General features: G+C 41.8%; 1 protein-coding gene across 4 annotated transcripts in view; it reads left to right on the forward strand.

Moving 5' to 3' along the window:
• The window catches only part of Cen (cerebellar degeneration-related protein 2-like), a 286,372-nt gene that overhangs the window by 226,348 nt on the left and 42,885 nt on the right, over positions 1 to 17,139 (forward strand). For all 4 annotated transcript variants that reach the window (XM_072303181.1, XM_072303182.1, XM_072303183.1 and 1 more), the window contains exon 2: positions 15,082 to 15,194. In XM_072303181.1, the coding sequence (XP_072159282.1) occupies positions 15,082 to 15,194 (113 nt within the window). The remainder of the gene's footprint in view (positions 1 to 15,081; positions 15,195 to 17,139) is intronic.

Genomic DNA, 17,139 nt, shown 5'->3' on the forward strand with positions numbered 1-17,139 from the left:
ATGTTGCATGTTTGAGGAATTTGCGGTTTGACCATTGATATTCTTGCAAAAGTTCGCTAGAAACACGATGGTGCCACTGGTTTTCTCTGAAATCAACTCCCAAGCTCAAAAAAAGCTCTCAAGTTGAGGCCAAAATGGAGGGGATATCCCACGCTATCCTGAGAGTCCACTGTCTACATCAAGACAAACTCTCCATGCAAAGATAGGGAGCAAATACATTAGCAGGGTTGCCGTGTTTTCAGTTTTAGAGTCCCCAAATGAAAGTGGCAGCCCTGTCAATGTATTTGCTCCCTATCTTTGCATGGAGAGTTTGTCTAATGAGGTGGATCGGTAGGTGGATCCCTACATTTGGCCTCAATGAGAGCTTTTTTGAGCTTGGAGTGATTCAGAGAAACCATGGCACCATCAGTTTCAAACTTTACAGAAGAATCAACATCACACGCTGATCCACACATGCAACATTTCCATTAGGTAGGGGCTTGGCAAGGAACAAACGGCATAAGAGAAGGTATGGAGATAGAAATTCGGGAATGAGTTGACCAAAGATTACAAAAACCGTTCAATTTGTGTAATCTTTTTTGCCGTTTGTGACATTCCTGAGCCGCGTTGTCTCAACTCTCCCTATAAAGGGACTCTAGTGTTTCCTTCTTGCCCTGCTTTGGCACCGTATATTAACCGATTGTGATCCGTGTGTGGAATTTCTCAGCGAACAAGCGTACCGGCAACCCTCGGAAGCTAATGACACGGCAGGGTAAGGAAATGCCTGTGGCTTCGATCGCAGGAATGTTTGCATGTAACATGTGACTTATCGTCAGCCGCGCTGCGAGCTGCGAGCAAGAAGGGAGGACGCCCCGATCGGAAATCGGTTTTGCATCGGGCCGAGGTACGCGCAACTGGAGAGCCGGCGGCATGCAGCACGGGGCGGGACGCCTCGTCGCACAAAGGTGCAAGTAAATCGGAGACGCTGAACATTATATGCAAACTCTAAAAGCTCAAATTTTCACTAATCAGGGTGTCTACAATTCCGGAATTTCCGGAAAGTCCGGAAATAGTACTGATTTTTTAAGGGCGGTCCGGAAGTACTGAAAAAGTGTGGAAATTTCGCAAGAAGGTCCGGATTTTTTTCTAATTTTTTTGTCATTTTTGTCCAACTTGGAAAAAATTCAAACTTTTGCAATTTTTCAACTTTCGTCAAACGGAAGTACTGAAAAAGTACTGAATTTTTCTGTTGAGGAGGCACTGAATTTTCTGGGAATGTATTGAAACATTACTGTAAAAGCACTGATTTTTGGCCAGCCTGCAGGTTTAGTAGATACCTTGCTAATACAAAACGTAGAAGTTTAAAAGTGGTTTCATTGATTGTTGTGTAAAATTTTCTGCAAGGGATTTCCCTAAAGATGTGCAATGTGACAAGATCATGGTGACTAGACCAAGAAAATCTGGGATTCATTTGGGAATTATATATTCCGAGGAAAATCAGGGAATTTTTCCCAGAAACTAGGAATCTTTTCTTTTACTGCTGAGAGACCATTTTGTCTTCAAATTTTCCAAAATTTGAAGCCTTGTTATTAAGGGTTATGTTATTGCACCTGATTCGCCAGTTTTGACCTGTTGAATGACATTCTTCAATCTTCAAATCATGATCACAGTAGAGGAGCTTTCATTAACTAGAAAGTATAAACACCAGGAACGCTTTTGAAATTAAGGATTTGAATGTATCCAAAGAATCGGCTGAAAGATGCAAGCAGTTCAATGTTTATATCTTGGGAAGCCAGAGAATTGTATAGTTTTTCCTAAGGAAATCCCCGGGAGTGCGGGAGAAAACTCCGGTCTCTCATCAGGAAATGAGCTCCCAAAATGAGGGTAAAATCAGGGAATGAGTACTCGTATAATGAAGAATTCTAGACACCATGCTTTAAAAGCTCATATTTTATTTGATACAAAACGTAGAAGTTCAAGAGTGGTTTTATTGGTTTTTTCGCAAAATTTCGTCCTGGAGATGTCCCTTAAAATGTGCAGTGTGACATAATAATATCCAATTTTGCACTTTTAGGTAAAAATTCCTTGTCCAACCTCTCCGATAAGCTTGTTCCATTGAGCGCCGCACTGGCGAACGCACCAAGGTGAACGACTTCGAACGATACGAGCTTCGCAAAAGCTCGCCCACAGCACAGCACCGCAGTCCGCCACTGCCAAATGGACGAAATTTTTCGATTCAGAAATACAATTTCCGGCTCAATTCAGAAACAATGTATGTTCCATTGTTTCCTTATGTACGTAAGTGTTTTACGAATGAGCCAGACATTGTAGTTCCTAATTGCAAAATGTATTCCAAATCGTCTTTTGTGTGTTATTCGATGGAAGATTTGGACAACATTTTGCAATATTAGAAACTAAAATTTCTGGCTCAGCTTAGAAACAACTCACGTACCAGTAGTTTCCTTACACATAAGTTTTACTCACAAGTCAGGAATTGGAGTTTCTAATTGCAAAATGTGGCAATTGAAACCCGGTAATTGCTGTCGGGTATTGTTAAAATGTTTCATAATGTTCGTTCCTGGGGATGGACCTAAATGTCCTTCCTTCATGAAATTTTCTCTGTATCTCATCTTTAAACCATGATTTCAGTACATTAGATTCCAATTAAATAAAAAATCTGCCATAAAATCTAGGAACGCCAGGTTGCGCTCACCAGGTTTAAATTTTCCTCTCTTTAAATGGTATAAAACCAAAATAACCGTTCAAAACTCAATTTTCCAGAAATTTATCTGTTAAGAGCCAAACGCAATTAATTGTTTTGTAAAAATCGAGTTATTTACAGCCTCGATATATTTTGTGAAGGATCCACACGTGTAAAAAAATAGGTCATGGTGTTTAATACCAGGCTCAAGATACAGGTATTTTTATTTTCAAAATACTCTACAGGCAATGGAGCTGATTTCCCCCTGATTTTTCGAATCGGCGAAACTTTCCTTGGTATAGTTGGGCTCTGAAACCCATTTAGTCCCATGAACCTTAAACTAAAAAAAAAAAAGGTTTGGTGTTGCATTTCATCATAATAATCAGTGTCAAAGACAGAATTTAATCACTGTTATTACGCTTCAAATATGTTTTCACGACTTTAGAATTTTTGACAGGACAAATATACGACTAGCTGAATTCAAAACTGCTCCAAACCCATGTTTTTCCGAAATGCAACTTCGCGTGTTTGTGCTAAACCCTATCCTGTTTATAGCTTTTTTACGAGTTCTATGGTAAGGGACTGAGGATTTGGGGCATAGAGCGAATAGTTATTTGATCTGTATGAAAGATAGCTGTAACTCGAGACTTGAAAAACTATGTCACTTTTGAAGCATACCTTCATTCCATCTCCACGACACCGTTTTGACGCCAGGCTGTTAGCGGTGCCGCGCCGCGCTCCAAGTTAACGTAATGAGAGAGTAAATAAAAAAGTCATGAAAAAACGTTATCATGTTTTCCGAGTCGAACAATGTTAACCCCGGCCCGTCACGTTGCAGAAGCATCCAACTAAACTTCGGAGTCCTGATAGACTAATCAGCGGCAAACAGACCGGTTTCCCGTTGCCAGATCTCTACTAGTTCTCCGGTTTTTAATCGTTTCAGGGAATAATAGGTCCATAGACAGCACCAGATAAGAATGATAATAAAGCATCATCAGATGTACAGAAAAAAATGGTGAGGGACCATTTTTTTTAATACAAAAAAATTCTCAATTAATTAAATGACTCAAAAAAAAAATATAATCTTTTGGTTTTTTCAGCCACTACTAGCTTTCCGGTTTTTAATCGTTTCAGGGGATAATAGGTCCGTAGACAGCACTAGGATAAAAATGGAAATAAAACATCTCCAGGTGTACAGAAAAAAATGGTGAGGGAACATTTTTTTATAATAAAAAAAAATTCTCAATTTAAATGGACTCCATAAAAAATTTCATTTTTTGTTTTGTGCTAGTTCAAAGAGTGAGTTAAAAAAAAAAAATTAAATAAAATTAAAATAAAATAAATATCTCCTTCTGTTTTGCTTGCTTTTACGTATTGAATGTCATGCGATTCATTTCGTTTATTTTTAGAAAATTTTAAATTGCAAATCAGTCGCAAATTAATTCATATAACCAAGAACACTTGAAATTTCCGAATAATAAAACAAGATGACGACTCTCATTTAATTGCTTAATATTACACGGTGACAAGTTCCTGAAAAATCATAAAAAAACACGAAAAAGTCAGCTTTTGAACCTCATACTTTACTCTGTCATGTTATTTTATGTTCTGCACTTCTGGAATCTTCATTTTCATCATACACTGTTTAAAACTCTCTTGATTTTTCATGAGTCGATCAAAAAGCGAAAAAAACCCACTAGATTTTCTCAACCGATATTTTTTCTCATCTCAGGATTGCGTCTACGGCCATAAAAAACCATTCCTCCCTTCCAAGCTCTCGAACTTAGCAACTCTTTTCGTTTTTAGCGCGAACAATTTCTTATGAGCAGTATTATATTGCTCTAGATCCTTGAAAAGTCCCTAAGCATGATGCGAGGGCGTCACCCTGAATCGAAGCATTGAGTTACAGTTCAGTGGCGAGGCGTGAATGGTCGATTATCGATATTTCCCATTTGAATCTATGGTAAAGAATCGATTATTAAGGTGTTTGTTGCGAACACTCTGTTATCGATTCTTTTCCCTAGGTTTAAATGGCAGATCAATTGATTTATCGCACAAGCACGCCCCGCTACTGTTACAGCTAGTTCGAGAGTCGTATCATTGACAATAAGTTGACGACTCTACTATTAATTACCCATCTACGAATGTGCATCGTGCATCACGGCATCCCGGTGTATTGATTATCAAATTTTATCTGCGACCGTTACCTTTTTTCAGCTTGACCTTATCCAAAGTGTCTACCAGTGCGCGCGCAATACACTCTTTATCTCGTTCTGCATGGGCGACAACTATAATATTCCTTTTTAATTGTGCCCCCCCCCCCCCCCTCTCCCCCTCTACCTATCAAACTAAACTCCATTTGCGCAATAACGATCTTTTTATATAATTTCCTCGTTACTGTTGAAAAAAAGTAGGATGAAAGTACAAGTTGCATACCTCCGCGAGCGAACGTTTTTTTTCACGCTGAAAGTTTACATTTTATTCGTGTACAGATTCGGTAAAATATAACGGTTTTATCGGTTTAAAACTCGTACTTAATTTTTTAACGCTCTCTGTATCGTGGTGTGAAAGTAAGGACCGGAACTGCAGTCATGCAGTAAAATTTATTGCGGGAGAACCGTGGGAAGCTGCTTAAATTAATTTCTCGTAAATTTTCAGAGTTTATAGCGTGGATTTTAGCTGTTTTTAGCTAAAAATGTACTCGTTTTGTCGTAATTGACGTCCTTTAAAAGCTGCCTAAATTAATTTCTCGTAAATTTTCAGAGCTTACACCGTGGATTTTAGCTGTTTTGGGCTAAAAATTTACCTCGTTTTGTCGTACGTGACGTCCTTTTCCGCAAAACGTCAGTAAGAGGCTTTCTGAAGTATAGCACGCGGCATGCGATGTTCAAACATTTCCGCCGCCATTTTATTTTTTTACAGAGAAATCGTTGGCTGAATCTGTTTGAAAATTTCACTGAATTTTATCCGCAGCATAAAGAAAATTCAGTGAAATTTTCGGACAGCTTCGTTGAACGATTTCTTTGTAAAAAAATAAAATGGCGGTGGAAATTTTTAAACGTCGCATGGCGCTTGTGATACTTCGGCCGGAAGGTGGCGATTTTGCCTTTGTCGGCCTCCACTATCCAGCGCAATGCAGCTGAATAGCCCGAACAGCAGAAACGTAAACTAATTATAGTTGCACTCGACAGAGGAGGCCAAGGAACAGGCCTTCTTGGCGGGCATCTCTGAACTGGACCGCCCGGCCGATAAGTATGATTCAGTGCCCGTCATAATTCCCGGGCAGGGCTCGTAAAACGGGAGGAGCATCATAGCGGTTGTCACTGCTCTCCTGGGCATAGCCTTTGTCAGCTCGTGCGGGAAATGATGAATTTTTACCCTTCAGCCTCCTCTGTAAACAGGGTGTCTACAAGTCCGGAAAGTCCGGAAATAGTACTGATTTTTTCAAGGGCGGTCCGGAAGTACTGAAAAAGTGCGTAAATTCCGCCAAAGGTCCGGAATTTTTTGAAATTTTTGTCATTTTTGTCGCAATTTCAAATTTTTGAAATTTTTCTAATTTCGTCAAATGGAGGCACTGAAAAAGTACGGAATTTTTCTGTTGGAGGAGGTAGTGAATTTCTTGAGAATGTACTGAAAAAGTACTTTAAAAAATAAAAGTACTTATTTTTGACTAGCCTGTTTTGGTATAGACACTCTTGGTAAATGCCCAGATATACCTGCGAGGAGTTACACGCGCTTGTTGAAAGTCAAACACCAATAGGCAGGGAAGAGTTCGATAGCTCGACGTTGAACGATCGAAATCCTGGTTTCCTATTGATGTTCCATTGTTCCGCTTTCAACAAGCGCTTATAACTCGCAGGTATGTATCTGCCGCTTAAGAACTCTGTATAACCTTAAGGAAAATCTCACGGGTATACTCGGTTTTTACCAAGCACAGCTAGCTCTAGCTCCTCGAGCCGGATAAATCCATTGATTTCTAATGGATACCTCACGTATGTACGCGGTTTTTGGCAGTTATGGGCCATTCAAAAATTATGTAACGCACTTGGGGAGAGGGGGACGGGTTTGAGCTAGCGTTACGGTACGTTACAAGGGGAGATGGGGATAGTATCGTTTTTGAAGCGGAAAGCTTTGAAAAACGCATATTCCTTACGCAGATTGTGAAGTTAGGAGTGTTTTAGACTTTCCCGATACGCTCACCGTGCGATTTTTGAGCCATTTTCAAATGGAAACAACTTTTCTCAATGCTCCAATTGAAATTTGCAATAGGCCCATTGAGATCATTCGCAGTTTCAGTACGTAGCATGTGCTGCGCAAAACGCATTTATGGCCTCCGGTCCGGATACCGTTATGGCCCTTCGTTTCAGACAGAACCACTTAACTGCAGTCGAGATCCCGCAATTTTTGCGAGTTTTGATGCGTTCCTGGACCGAAGTGGCATCCTCGGTCCGTGAAGCGAGCACCTCGAAGAGTGTTATTAAGCTAAATGAAAACGATTTGCCCGATGCTTCAAGCAGCGTATCGCCTCGCTACGGAAAACAGCAGTATGTGCATTTCCGGTCGAGCCGTGGAGGGCGTAAGGACACGTCTCGACTATGGCTCTTACGGAATTGTACTTACTGCTGGCTTACGTAGGAAAGCGAGGCTGCCGCCGCAGCGCCCCTCCCCGCGCAGGGATTCTGCATTCCTGCGGCCGAAGACCTACCGTAACGCGCAGTGCGTTCTAGCGGGTCGAACGTGGGTTAGTCATTGAATGGATTGTATTCAATACATCAAACTGCGGGCCGATTATTGAAATTGATAGACAAAGCTATAGACAAAGAAGACAAAAGAGATATAGAGGGATCCCATCGGTGGAAGCGGGTGATTGCAATGGACAAAGGAGGTTGGTAATAGACTAATAAGTAATTAACGGCAACCCACAAGGGACCCGATAGTTAGTCCATCATTTTCTCCCTTAGTCTATAGGAACCACCCATTTCAACCAATAGGATAGCTCCATATTCCCTATGTCTCCTTTGTCTATCGCCTTGTCTATCAATTTCAATAGTCGGCAATCAAAAACCTTCAGGCGTTGCCACATTTCCTCTGATAAAACTCAAATTTCCTAGTGAATTTATGAATATTTTTTTTCCGATTTTTCAAAAAACATTTTTGCAATTTTACCTAAAGTTCCTGAAAATTTCAAGGAAGAACATTCGTGTAACTTTCCTAAAGTATGATCATTTTACCGGAGGAAATTTGGCAATTCGCGACTGTTCATACGGCGTTTTTCTCTAGTTCGGCAGAATAGCTATCAACTGGTCTAGGCGCTGATCGGATCAGATTTTTCTTTACAAAATAAGGAAGAGTCAGGGAATTTTGCCAAAATTAGTCTTGCATGGGAATGCTTTAGAAAGGTCAGGAAAAAGTCCGGGAATTGTGATATTTCAGTTCTTTTACCAGCCTGTCACTGTTCAGGTCATGCTCTTGATAAATCACAGATGTTTACCCGCGACGAGAGACAGCCGCGCTCGTCTTCCGATCCATTTTCATACGGTTCCGATCGTATTTCATGGCGACACGCGAGCCAGTCTATCATGACAGTTTCACTCCAGTTTTCCTATTTCGTGGCGAACGCGACTTGAAAAAAAATGAATCCGATTGAACCGCCGCCGCCGCCGCGCTGCCGGAAGAGAACGCAACCGGTTGTGGCGCATACTTACGCGCTTCGCATTTCAAGAGGAAGATGATCGACTTGTTACCGCGAAACGGATGGAGGGGGTTCAAATGATCGGTTCAATGACAGGTCAAAGGGAACCGGTCCATCTGCGGAAACATGACAGAGTTCAAGTTGATTGAATGCGGAAATGCTTGAATTTCCGTTTGAATTTTCAAAGCCTTGAATATCTTTGAATTTTTTGGAAAACTCCTAATTAGACTGCAAAAATACCGACGGTCTCAAAAATCAGGGAATTAGGGATGATCGGGAAAAGTCAGGGAATTCACGGGAAAATTTAAAGAATATCCGACACATCTACCTATCCAAGTCTAGCGAATGTCAGCGTATTTTTTAATTTGTTTAATTTGTTAAAAAAGGGAAAAAAAGAATTTTTTTTTCAAAGGTCCGGGAAAGTCAAGGAATCAGAAGATGGAGAGATGATGACTACCGCGATGAGACCATTCAAAGAAAAAGCGTGGAATTTTCGCATGTTTTAATTCCGTGGTTATTTCTTAAATTTTGGAGGCAAATTCCCGAAAAGAATCCGGGATTTTCTCTCTTTTCCTCACAGATTCTCTTAGGGAGAGAAATCGGAATTTGAGTGATAAATAGAGTTTCAGTAGCAATGCTTTTATCTCAGTTTCTTCAAAAAATTTTAATTTGCTATAGCTGAGCAAAAGCGTCAAGATTGAGGTTGCCATAGTTTCGTATCGAAGAGACTGAAATTTGCTATAGCTGAGCAAAAGCGTCAAGATTGAGGTTGCCATATTTTCGTATCGAAGAGACTGACGTGATAACGTTTAGTCTGAGATTTGACTTACATAGAGGCCATTGCGTTTTCATGAGCTGGAAATTTTAATTCACGCGTCAAGAACATCAAATATTTTGGTTAAAAGTTAATGTCAGTAATTTTTGTTGCGCGAATCGTGTTCTGCATGAAATTTTGATTAAGAAACATGTATCAGAATGCTGAACTTCGCACCTTGTCTAGCGGTCCATTCACCGGGGGGGGGGGGGGGGGGGGGGGAAAGAAAAAGAAACTCCGGCCGTGGAAGCTACACTTCTGGGCTATATGGACATACCCTCCGCGTTCCGGGCTCAGAGGCCGAAAGTTCCCGGAGCAGCACCGGGAACAATCGAAGATACGGCTTCAGCACCTGGGACGATTGTTGAAATTGATAGACAAAGCTATAGACAAGGAGACATAGGGAGTATGGAGCGATCCTATTGGTTGAAATGGGTGGTTCCTATAGACAAAGGCGAGAGAAATGATAGACTAACTGTCAGGATCTCTCGTGGGTTGCCGTTAGCTAGTCTATTACCTATCTCCTATGTCCATTGCCACCACTCGCTTCCACCAATAGGATCCCTCCAAATCCCTTTTGTCGTCTTTGTCTATAGCTTTGTCTATCAGTTTCAATAATCAGCCTGCTGGAACTTTCGGCCTCTGAGCCCGAAACGGACGGTATGTCCATATAGCCAGTAACTTTTTTTTCAGTGTTATTCCAATTGAAAGTTCCGAAGCAACCCGGCGAGGATTCCAGGAAATTCATTAAGGATGATTACGCATTAGCTAGTCATTATCATACCTTCTTTGTCCATCGCAACCACTCGCTTCCATCTCATAGAATCCCCCATATCCCTTTTGTCTCCTTAGTCTATAGCTTTGTCTATCAATTCCAACAATCAGCCGGCAGTGGTCCATTGGTCCAATCGAAAGTTCCCGCTCCGTTGAAAACCCGGCGAGGATTCCAGGAAATTCATTAAGGATTATTACGCAATGTCGTAGCGTTAACGTGCTCCCGGGCGGCGCGACTGCATTAACGCGAGTCGATACATCATCGAATATGCATATCGCGGCCCGGTGAACTTTATCGGATCGGAGGCCTGGAAGCGACAGTTTGGAAAGTGCACTCGGAAGAGATCGGATGGTGATCCGGATGAAAGTGCAGGTACTCGGGTGCGTGGTGCGACTTGCGAGTGGAGGCCCCCGATTAGCGACGAATTAGAGTAACGCGAGGCCCGGGCGGGGTCGGTATCTCGAATTTAGTTCCGATCGGTTTTGATTTCCGTGCAGCTCGCACGGCACCCGACTTTGAAACCTTACACGCCTAAAGCTCCCTCGGTGCTTTCACTCCGCGGGATTAGGAGCGTTGTGCTTCGGAGGCGCCAGACTTGGCCTGCGCCGGTGGGAATGCAACGAACTGCTTGACGAGGGTTGCCAGGGATCAGGGAAAACCGGGATCTGTCGGGAAAATGTCAGGGAAAACCGGGATCTGTCGGGAAAATGTCAGGGAAAACCGGGATCTGTCGGGAAAATGTCAGGGAAAATCGGGATCTGTCGGGAAAATATCAGGGAAAACCTAAAACAGGTTGCTCCAGTCACCCCGAAAAAAAATGGTATGCTGTTTTGGCACCTAGGATGTCAAAAATGTGTCTGGTAATCTTAAAAGGCTACCTTGATTGCCCACGCAGTTGAATTTGCATTCGTAGGATGTAAAGTTAACTGCGAGGGCAGTAAAGGCAGCATTTTGGGATCACTAGACACATTTTTGACATCCTAGGTGCTAAAACAGCATACTATTTTTTTCGGTGCAGGGAAAACCGGGTAATGTCAAGGAAAATTACAAAAATGTCCGGGAAAATTGAATCAGTGAGAACGAAAACACACCGACTCGAAAAAATGAAAATAATGAAGACAAACACGACACTGCACAGTAGGTGAAAAAGTTAGTACAAGAAAAAGACTTTTGGTGCCGAAAGACAAGTACTTGAGGACACGTTAAAGGTCCAAGTTGGAACAAATGCACTAAATGCATACCCTTTATAAAAATTGAATGTCTTTAATGAAAATTGAACATTTTCGAGTTACCGAGTTGGTGTGTTTTCGAACTCACTGATTCAATTTATGAAATCACCTTAATTTGCTTTCTAGAATGGGTTTGAGGTTCCGAACAACAAATTTTGCCTGAATACTATTTTCAATTCCGTCCTCTTAACAATCTGTCATACCTTCAATTGTTAAAAAATTCCACCAAAATGTGTCAGGGAAATCAGGGACATGTCAGGAAATTTCACTGTCCGAATTTTGTGGCAACCCTGCTGGAAATGTTAGGGAAAAATCTAACAGAGTTTATTGAAATAAAATTCGAATCGAATCCGATCATTGTAACCGATGGGAAAAATATTAACTTTTCAGCACGATTTGTCACCGTCCGAAGCCGATTGGAACTTAACGTCGCGTCGTGTCTGTGGTCATCGCTAGGGATTTGTCGAGGCTCGAAGCCTGGGCGCATCGGGTCGAACGACCTTTAGACTTGAAGCTGAAAGCTCGACAAATTGAACGAGGGAAACTTGCGAAGTCGATCGAACGCGTTGAAGTCGCGGCGCACGCGCTCCGGCACTCCCGGCCTGAATCACGTTTCCAGAAAACAGGAATACGGGGCGATTGACTGATGAGCGAAAGCAATGGAGGTGTAGAAAGCGCATCATTTTTCGTTCGCAACTTACAGTCGAGGCGCTGGATAGTGAAGCAATATTTTGAGGAGTCGACGCAGGGGAAAGAAATCGAACAACTTTTGCAAAGCTCAGACCCGGACTGAAATTCTAATCCTAATGGACCACTAGACGCACGGTGGCACTTTGAAAAACTTGTTTTTTCTCAAAATCTAACCTAACGTCCAAATTTGTTTATCTCGGTACCAAAATACCCACAGATACCGAGTTTTGGGTAAACCCGTCGACCAAAAATCGGTCCAAATTGTTGGCCCTTTTGAACTCTAACGAGCCGCCATTTATAAATGGTGCGGCATAATGAATTCGGGTTTACGCGCAATTTTTTTTTTTTTTTTTTTTTTTTTTTTTTTTTTTTTTTTTGTCTGGGTCATTTCAAACGAGAAATCACAAGGGTGGGGTATTTTCATTTGAAAATACCGCCCTTGTGATTTCACGCAAGGGGGGTCTTGATGTTAGGGTCCAATACCCTCCTCCCTAAAAATTTTTGGGAGGCAGAAAGTAGCTCTCTATGACCTGAAAACTCTCTCCAAATTTCAAATTTTTACCTCAAATAGATAAAAAGGAGAAGTGAATGAAAGAGGCCATTGGACCATTCTGTATTTTTTAAGAACTTCTCGGAGACTTGAACGCGCGAAAAGAAAAGTAAACATTCAATACAAAAAGGCAATACACCGAAAGTTTCAGACACAACCATCCGCTACATCTGGGGGCTTCGAGGTACAAGCAAGCTTTTCATGTGGAACAAAGTCCCCCTCTCCCCAAAGGGAGGCCTCCATACAAATTTTAGAGAGGCCATACTTTCCTTGACCTAGGAAAATCCTCCGAATTTCAAACCTTTCGCTCAATGAGATGAAAGTTAGAGAGGGTGGAAGGAGTCTTATGGAAGTTTTGGATCAACTTATATAGCTCTAAGGAAGTTTCCAGGGACTTAAACGCGTGGAAAGAAAAATATAAACATTCGATTTGCTTTGGCAACACTAAAAAAATGGACCAGTAGACAAGATGCGAATTCAAGAATTATGATTTATGTTTTGTCATCAAAATTTCACGATTTCTCAAAAAAACACTGGAAGTAACAACTAAATAAGATATTAACGTTTTTCCATGCTTGAATTCAAGCTGCCCGCCCTTAAAAAACAACCTATGAAACAAACAGCACTAAAAATAATAAAGTCTATAGGAGCGACTATATTATGAGCGCAAGGATTCTCAAAACGCCTTCATTTGACTTGCGTAAGCAACATGCACATCCATCGTGCTGGTTTAGTTGTATGCATGCCCTTTCATTGAAGTAGTATTCTTCCGTGTAGAGACCGCAATGCCGCCAACGAACTCAATCGCGGCTGTCGTTCTTCGCTCGTAAGTTAATTGTTTTACTTCATGTGCTTAAAACATCTTAAATGGCAACATGTGTTGCTAAAATCGTGGAATTTGAAGCGAGGGCCACCAAGAACAATCATTGGACGCATTCATGTAAAAGAATGTTATCAATAGTAGATACACTGTTAAAAATCAATGATTCACTCCGAGCGAATGCCGCGAAAAATAAGCTCAGCGCGAATATCACTCCCGCTCCGGATCGAATGGCTAACGACGGAAAACAAGCGACGAATCAATAGAGTTCTCCCAAAGAGCGTGGATTCGAACCGGAGATGTAGTAGAGATGTGTAGCAAAGTGGTAGAGTACTCGTCTTCTACCACCGAAACTCGGGTTTTCAAGTCCACATAGAGGCAACGAAGAATTTTACGTTTGCCTGCTCAATTTTCACCCCCACCGTGATATTCGTTCAGAGTGAATTTCGCGCCGAAGCCATGTCATCTGAGTGCAGCCTGGCCAGTATGCCAACTGAGTGAGCGCGATGTGCGCGCCGGGATTTTTTACGGTGTAACATGAGGTTTAAAATGGAACTTGAATGTCATGTGCGTGAGGATTCTCAAAACGCCTTCATTTGACTTGTGTATGCAACACGCACATCCATCAAGCTGATTAAGTTGTATGCAAGCGCCTTCATTGAAGTAGAGACCGCAATGCCGCAACGAGCGCAATAGACGCGGACATGGTGCGACTTTAAGCATCGTGATGTATGTTTTCTCGTCAAAATTTTACGTAGAACACGACTCGTACAACAAAAATTACTGAAAGTAATTCTTAAAAAATATATCAAAGTTTTTTAATGCATGAATTTCAACTTCTCGCTCGTGAAAGAAAAAACTATAATTTATTCGAGTTCAATCGCACACTACCCGTTACCGTGACAGTCTCTACAGTATCCTAACCTCCATCTCAGCGCTTCGGCTCAGCTTATGTACGTTGTTTACACTTGGAACAACGCATGGTGGGAAAGGAACATAGGTTGATTGAGAAGCTTTAAAAGAACGTTGTATCGCACAATTTGATTTAAGCATAGACTTCAGTTTTTCTTGTAAGCGAGAAATTATAATTTTTCCTTACCGGTGCTGAGTAAAATTGTTATCCTCTTGATTGAGAGATAATTTCGGTGAATTTCACTGTGCAAATCGTGTTTTACGTGCAATTTTGAAGGAGAAAAATATATAAGAATGCTTAAATTTGTGCCTTGGTCAGTGTTCCATTATGTTATTTTTGTAGGAACGATTTTTTATGTTCCGGTAAGAATGTTCCGGTCTCGAGAGGACTGTTTCCGTAACGCGAGTACGGCACAATACCGTACGCACGACTCAACCGCCAAAACCCGATTGAGGCAACTCACACATGGACGTAATTCTACCAAACAGACCTATGTGGAGGTGAGAAATGTGGGGTGTGCTCGTTAGTTCTCTTTGCGTAAGAGTGAATGGGAATAATTGTGCGCCAGTGACGTCAGCGGCAATGATAGTGCGCACTCGAGCGAGGGGGAGATCGTTGGAGTGAGCCCTTAACTCATGAGCCCTGTGCACAAGGCTCTCTTGCCATGCCCGCGGCTCATGAGTTCCGCATTCAGTTGGCACATAGGTCTGTTTGATAGAATGTAGAATCCCGCTTTTCCAATTCTTCAAAAGGAACCACGCCCACTTTTACATTGCTTCTTATGCAGCTTCGACGAGCACACCCCTTATTTCTCACCCGCACATAGGTCTGTTTGGTAGAAATACGTCCACATTACAGCGTTATGAGATTGAAATAACCGCCCCACTAAATTTTTCTGTTTTTATTCGTGTGTTGCAGACTTGCAGCTAGCAGCTGAGCTCGGGAAAACCTTGCTAGAAAGAAACAAGGAACTAGAAAATAGTTTGCGGCAGCATCAATGTATCATCGAAGACAGAACGCAAGAAATCGAGGTAATTGTCTTTTACTACCTTTATTACTCAGTGGCGATTTCGCAAGTTGACCACCATTGTTTTTCCTCCATTTAAATCCATAAAAAATTTTGAAATTCATTTTTTTCAAGATTTTTGAAATTGGCAGACCAAGAGGACGACGAGGAATGGAGCAAATGTCCGAAGACAAATTTGCCTTAGTTTTGTCTATAGTTTTGTCTATAGTTTTGTCTATACCTTTGTCAATAGCTTTGTCTATCAATTTAAATAACGAGCCAGCAGCCACTCTATTCATCGGAGGAGCCATCGGCATTCACAAACCAAACTGCCGTGCTAAGGAAGAACGCCGTGTGAACCTTCAGACGCTGCCAAATTTCCCTCGATAAAAACAGAATTTACTGAGAAAATTGTAAATACTTTCTTCCAAAGTTTTCAGTCAATTTTGTGCGCAATCGAATCGAAATTATCCGCAAATTTCAAGTGAAAATATGCTTAAATTACGTCAAACTACATGTTTTATCAAATAAAATTTGGCAACTCTCGAAAGTTCATACGGCGTTCTTCCTTAGTACGGCAGCAGAAGAAGCCAATTCATTACTTACCCCTTCGTCCATCGCGCAACCACCCGTTTCTACCAGTAGCATCTTTCGATTTTCCCTTTGTCAATCGCTTTGTCTACAGATTTGTCTATATCTTTGTTTGTAGTTTTGTCTACAGCTTTGTTTACAGCTTTGTCCAAATCTTTGTCTATTGCTTTGTCTATTGCTTTGTCTATTGCTTTGTCTATATCTTTGTCTATAGCTTTGTCTATCAATTCAAATAACGAGCCAGCAACCACTCCATTCGTCGAAAGAGCCGTTGGCATCCACGGACCAACAGAAGCCGCCATGAATACTCTCGTCTCCGGACGACGATGAGCCGGCTCCAGATTCCTGCGGTCGCGGTGCTTGCAGTCATTCATGAGACAAGTGCTCGTCCGTACTCAATGAGAGGAACTAATCGTCGTCCCCGAGCAGATGTCCGTCGCGCGCCGACACAAAACAACACGACACAATCGAATCGAACAAAAAGGGAAGCTCGCCGCCCGGTAAATCGCCGGCTTTCCTCCGCGGACAATGCTCCATAAAGTTGACTTATTGAAACGTAAACTTTAAACTGCTCCCCCGCTCGCTCGGAAAACCGCGTATCTCCTCGCTGTTTCCCGAGCGGTTAAGCGCTTTGGCCGGGCCGAGCCGTCGGGCATCGACCCTCCTTCGAAAGAGAACGCCTATTCTCCGAGGAGGAACGAGTTCCATTTGGAGATGAGCCGGTATTCTTATCTGACGTGCTGAAGACAAACGTCGTATAAGCATTCCGGCGTTGTCAAATTTCCTCGGATAAAATACTACACTGAAAAAAAAGGTACGTGCTACACTGAAAAAAACAGTAGCTTGAATCAAGCATGATATTTCTTGAATTTGCCGCCAAGAATTTTTTTAACTTGCTTTAAGCTGACTTTTTCTTGATACAAGAAAGATAATGCTTGGATAAGCAAAAAAGTAGCTTTTATTAACCAGCATAATTCTTGATTTAAGAAGAAATACTTCTTGGCGGCAAATTTAAGATTCTTTTTTTTTTTTCAGTGTATATAGAATAGACGTATCGTCGGCCGTTTCGGGCTCAGAGACCGACAATGGATATGTTGCATATGTGAGGAATTTGCGATTTGACTGTTGATTCTTATGTAAAAGTTCGCGAGAAACACGATGGTGCCACTGGTTTTCTCTGAAAGCAACTCGCAAGCTCAAAAAAAGCTCTCAAGTTGAGGCCAAAATGGAGGGGATATCCCACGCTATCCTGAGAGTCCCACCTCTACATCAAGACAAACTCTCCATGCAAAGATAGGGAGCAAATACATTGACAGGGCTGCCACTTTATTTGGGGACTCCACAACTGAAAACACGGCAACCCTGCTAATGTATTTGCT

Source organism: Bemisia tabaci, chromosome 8 (assembly GCF_918797505.1).
Source record: "Bemisia tabaci chromosome 8, PGI_BMITA_v3".
Classification (NCBI taxonomy): domain Eukaryota; kingdom Metazoa; phylum Arthropoda; class Insecta; order Hemiptera; family Aleyrodidae; genus Bemisia; species Bemisia tabaci.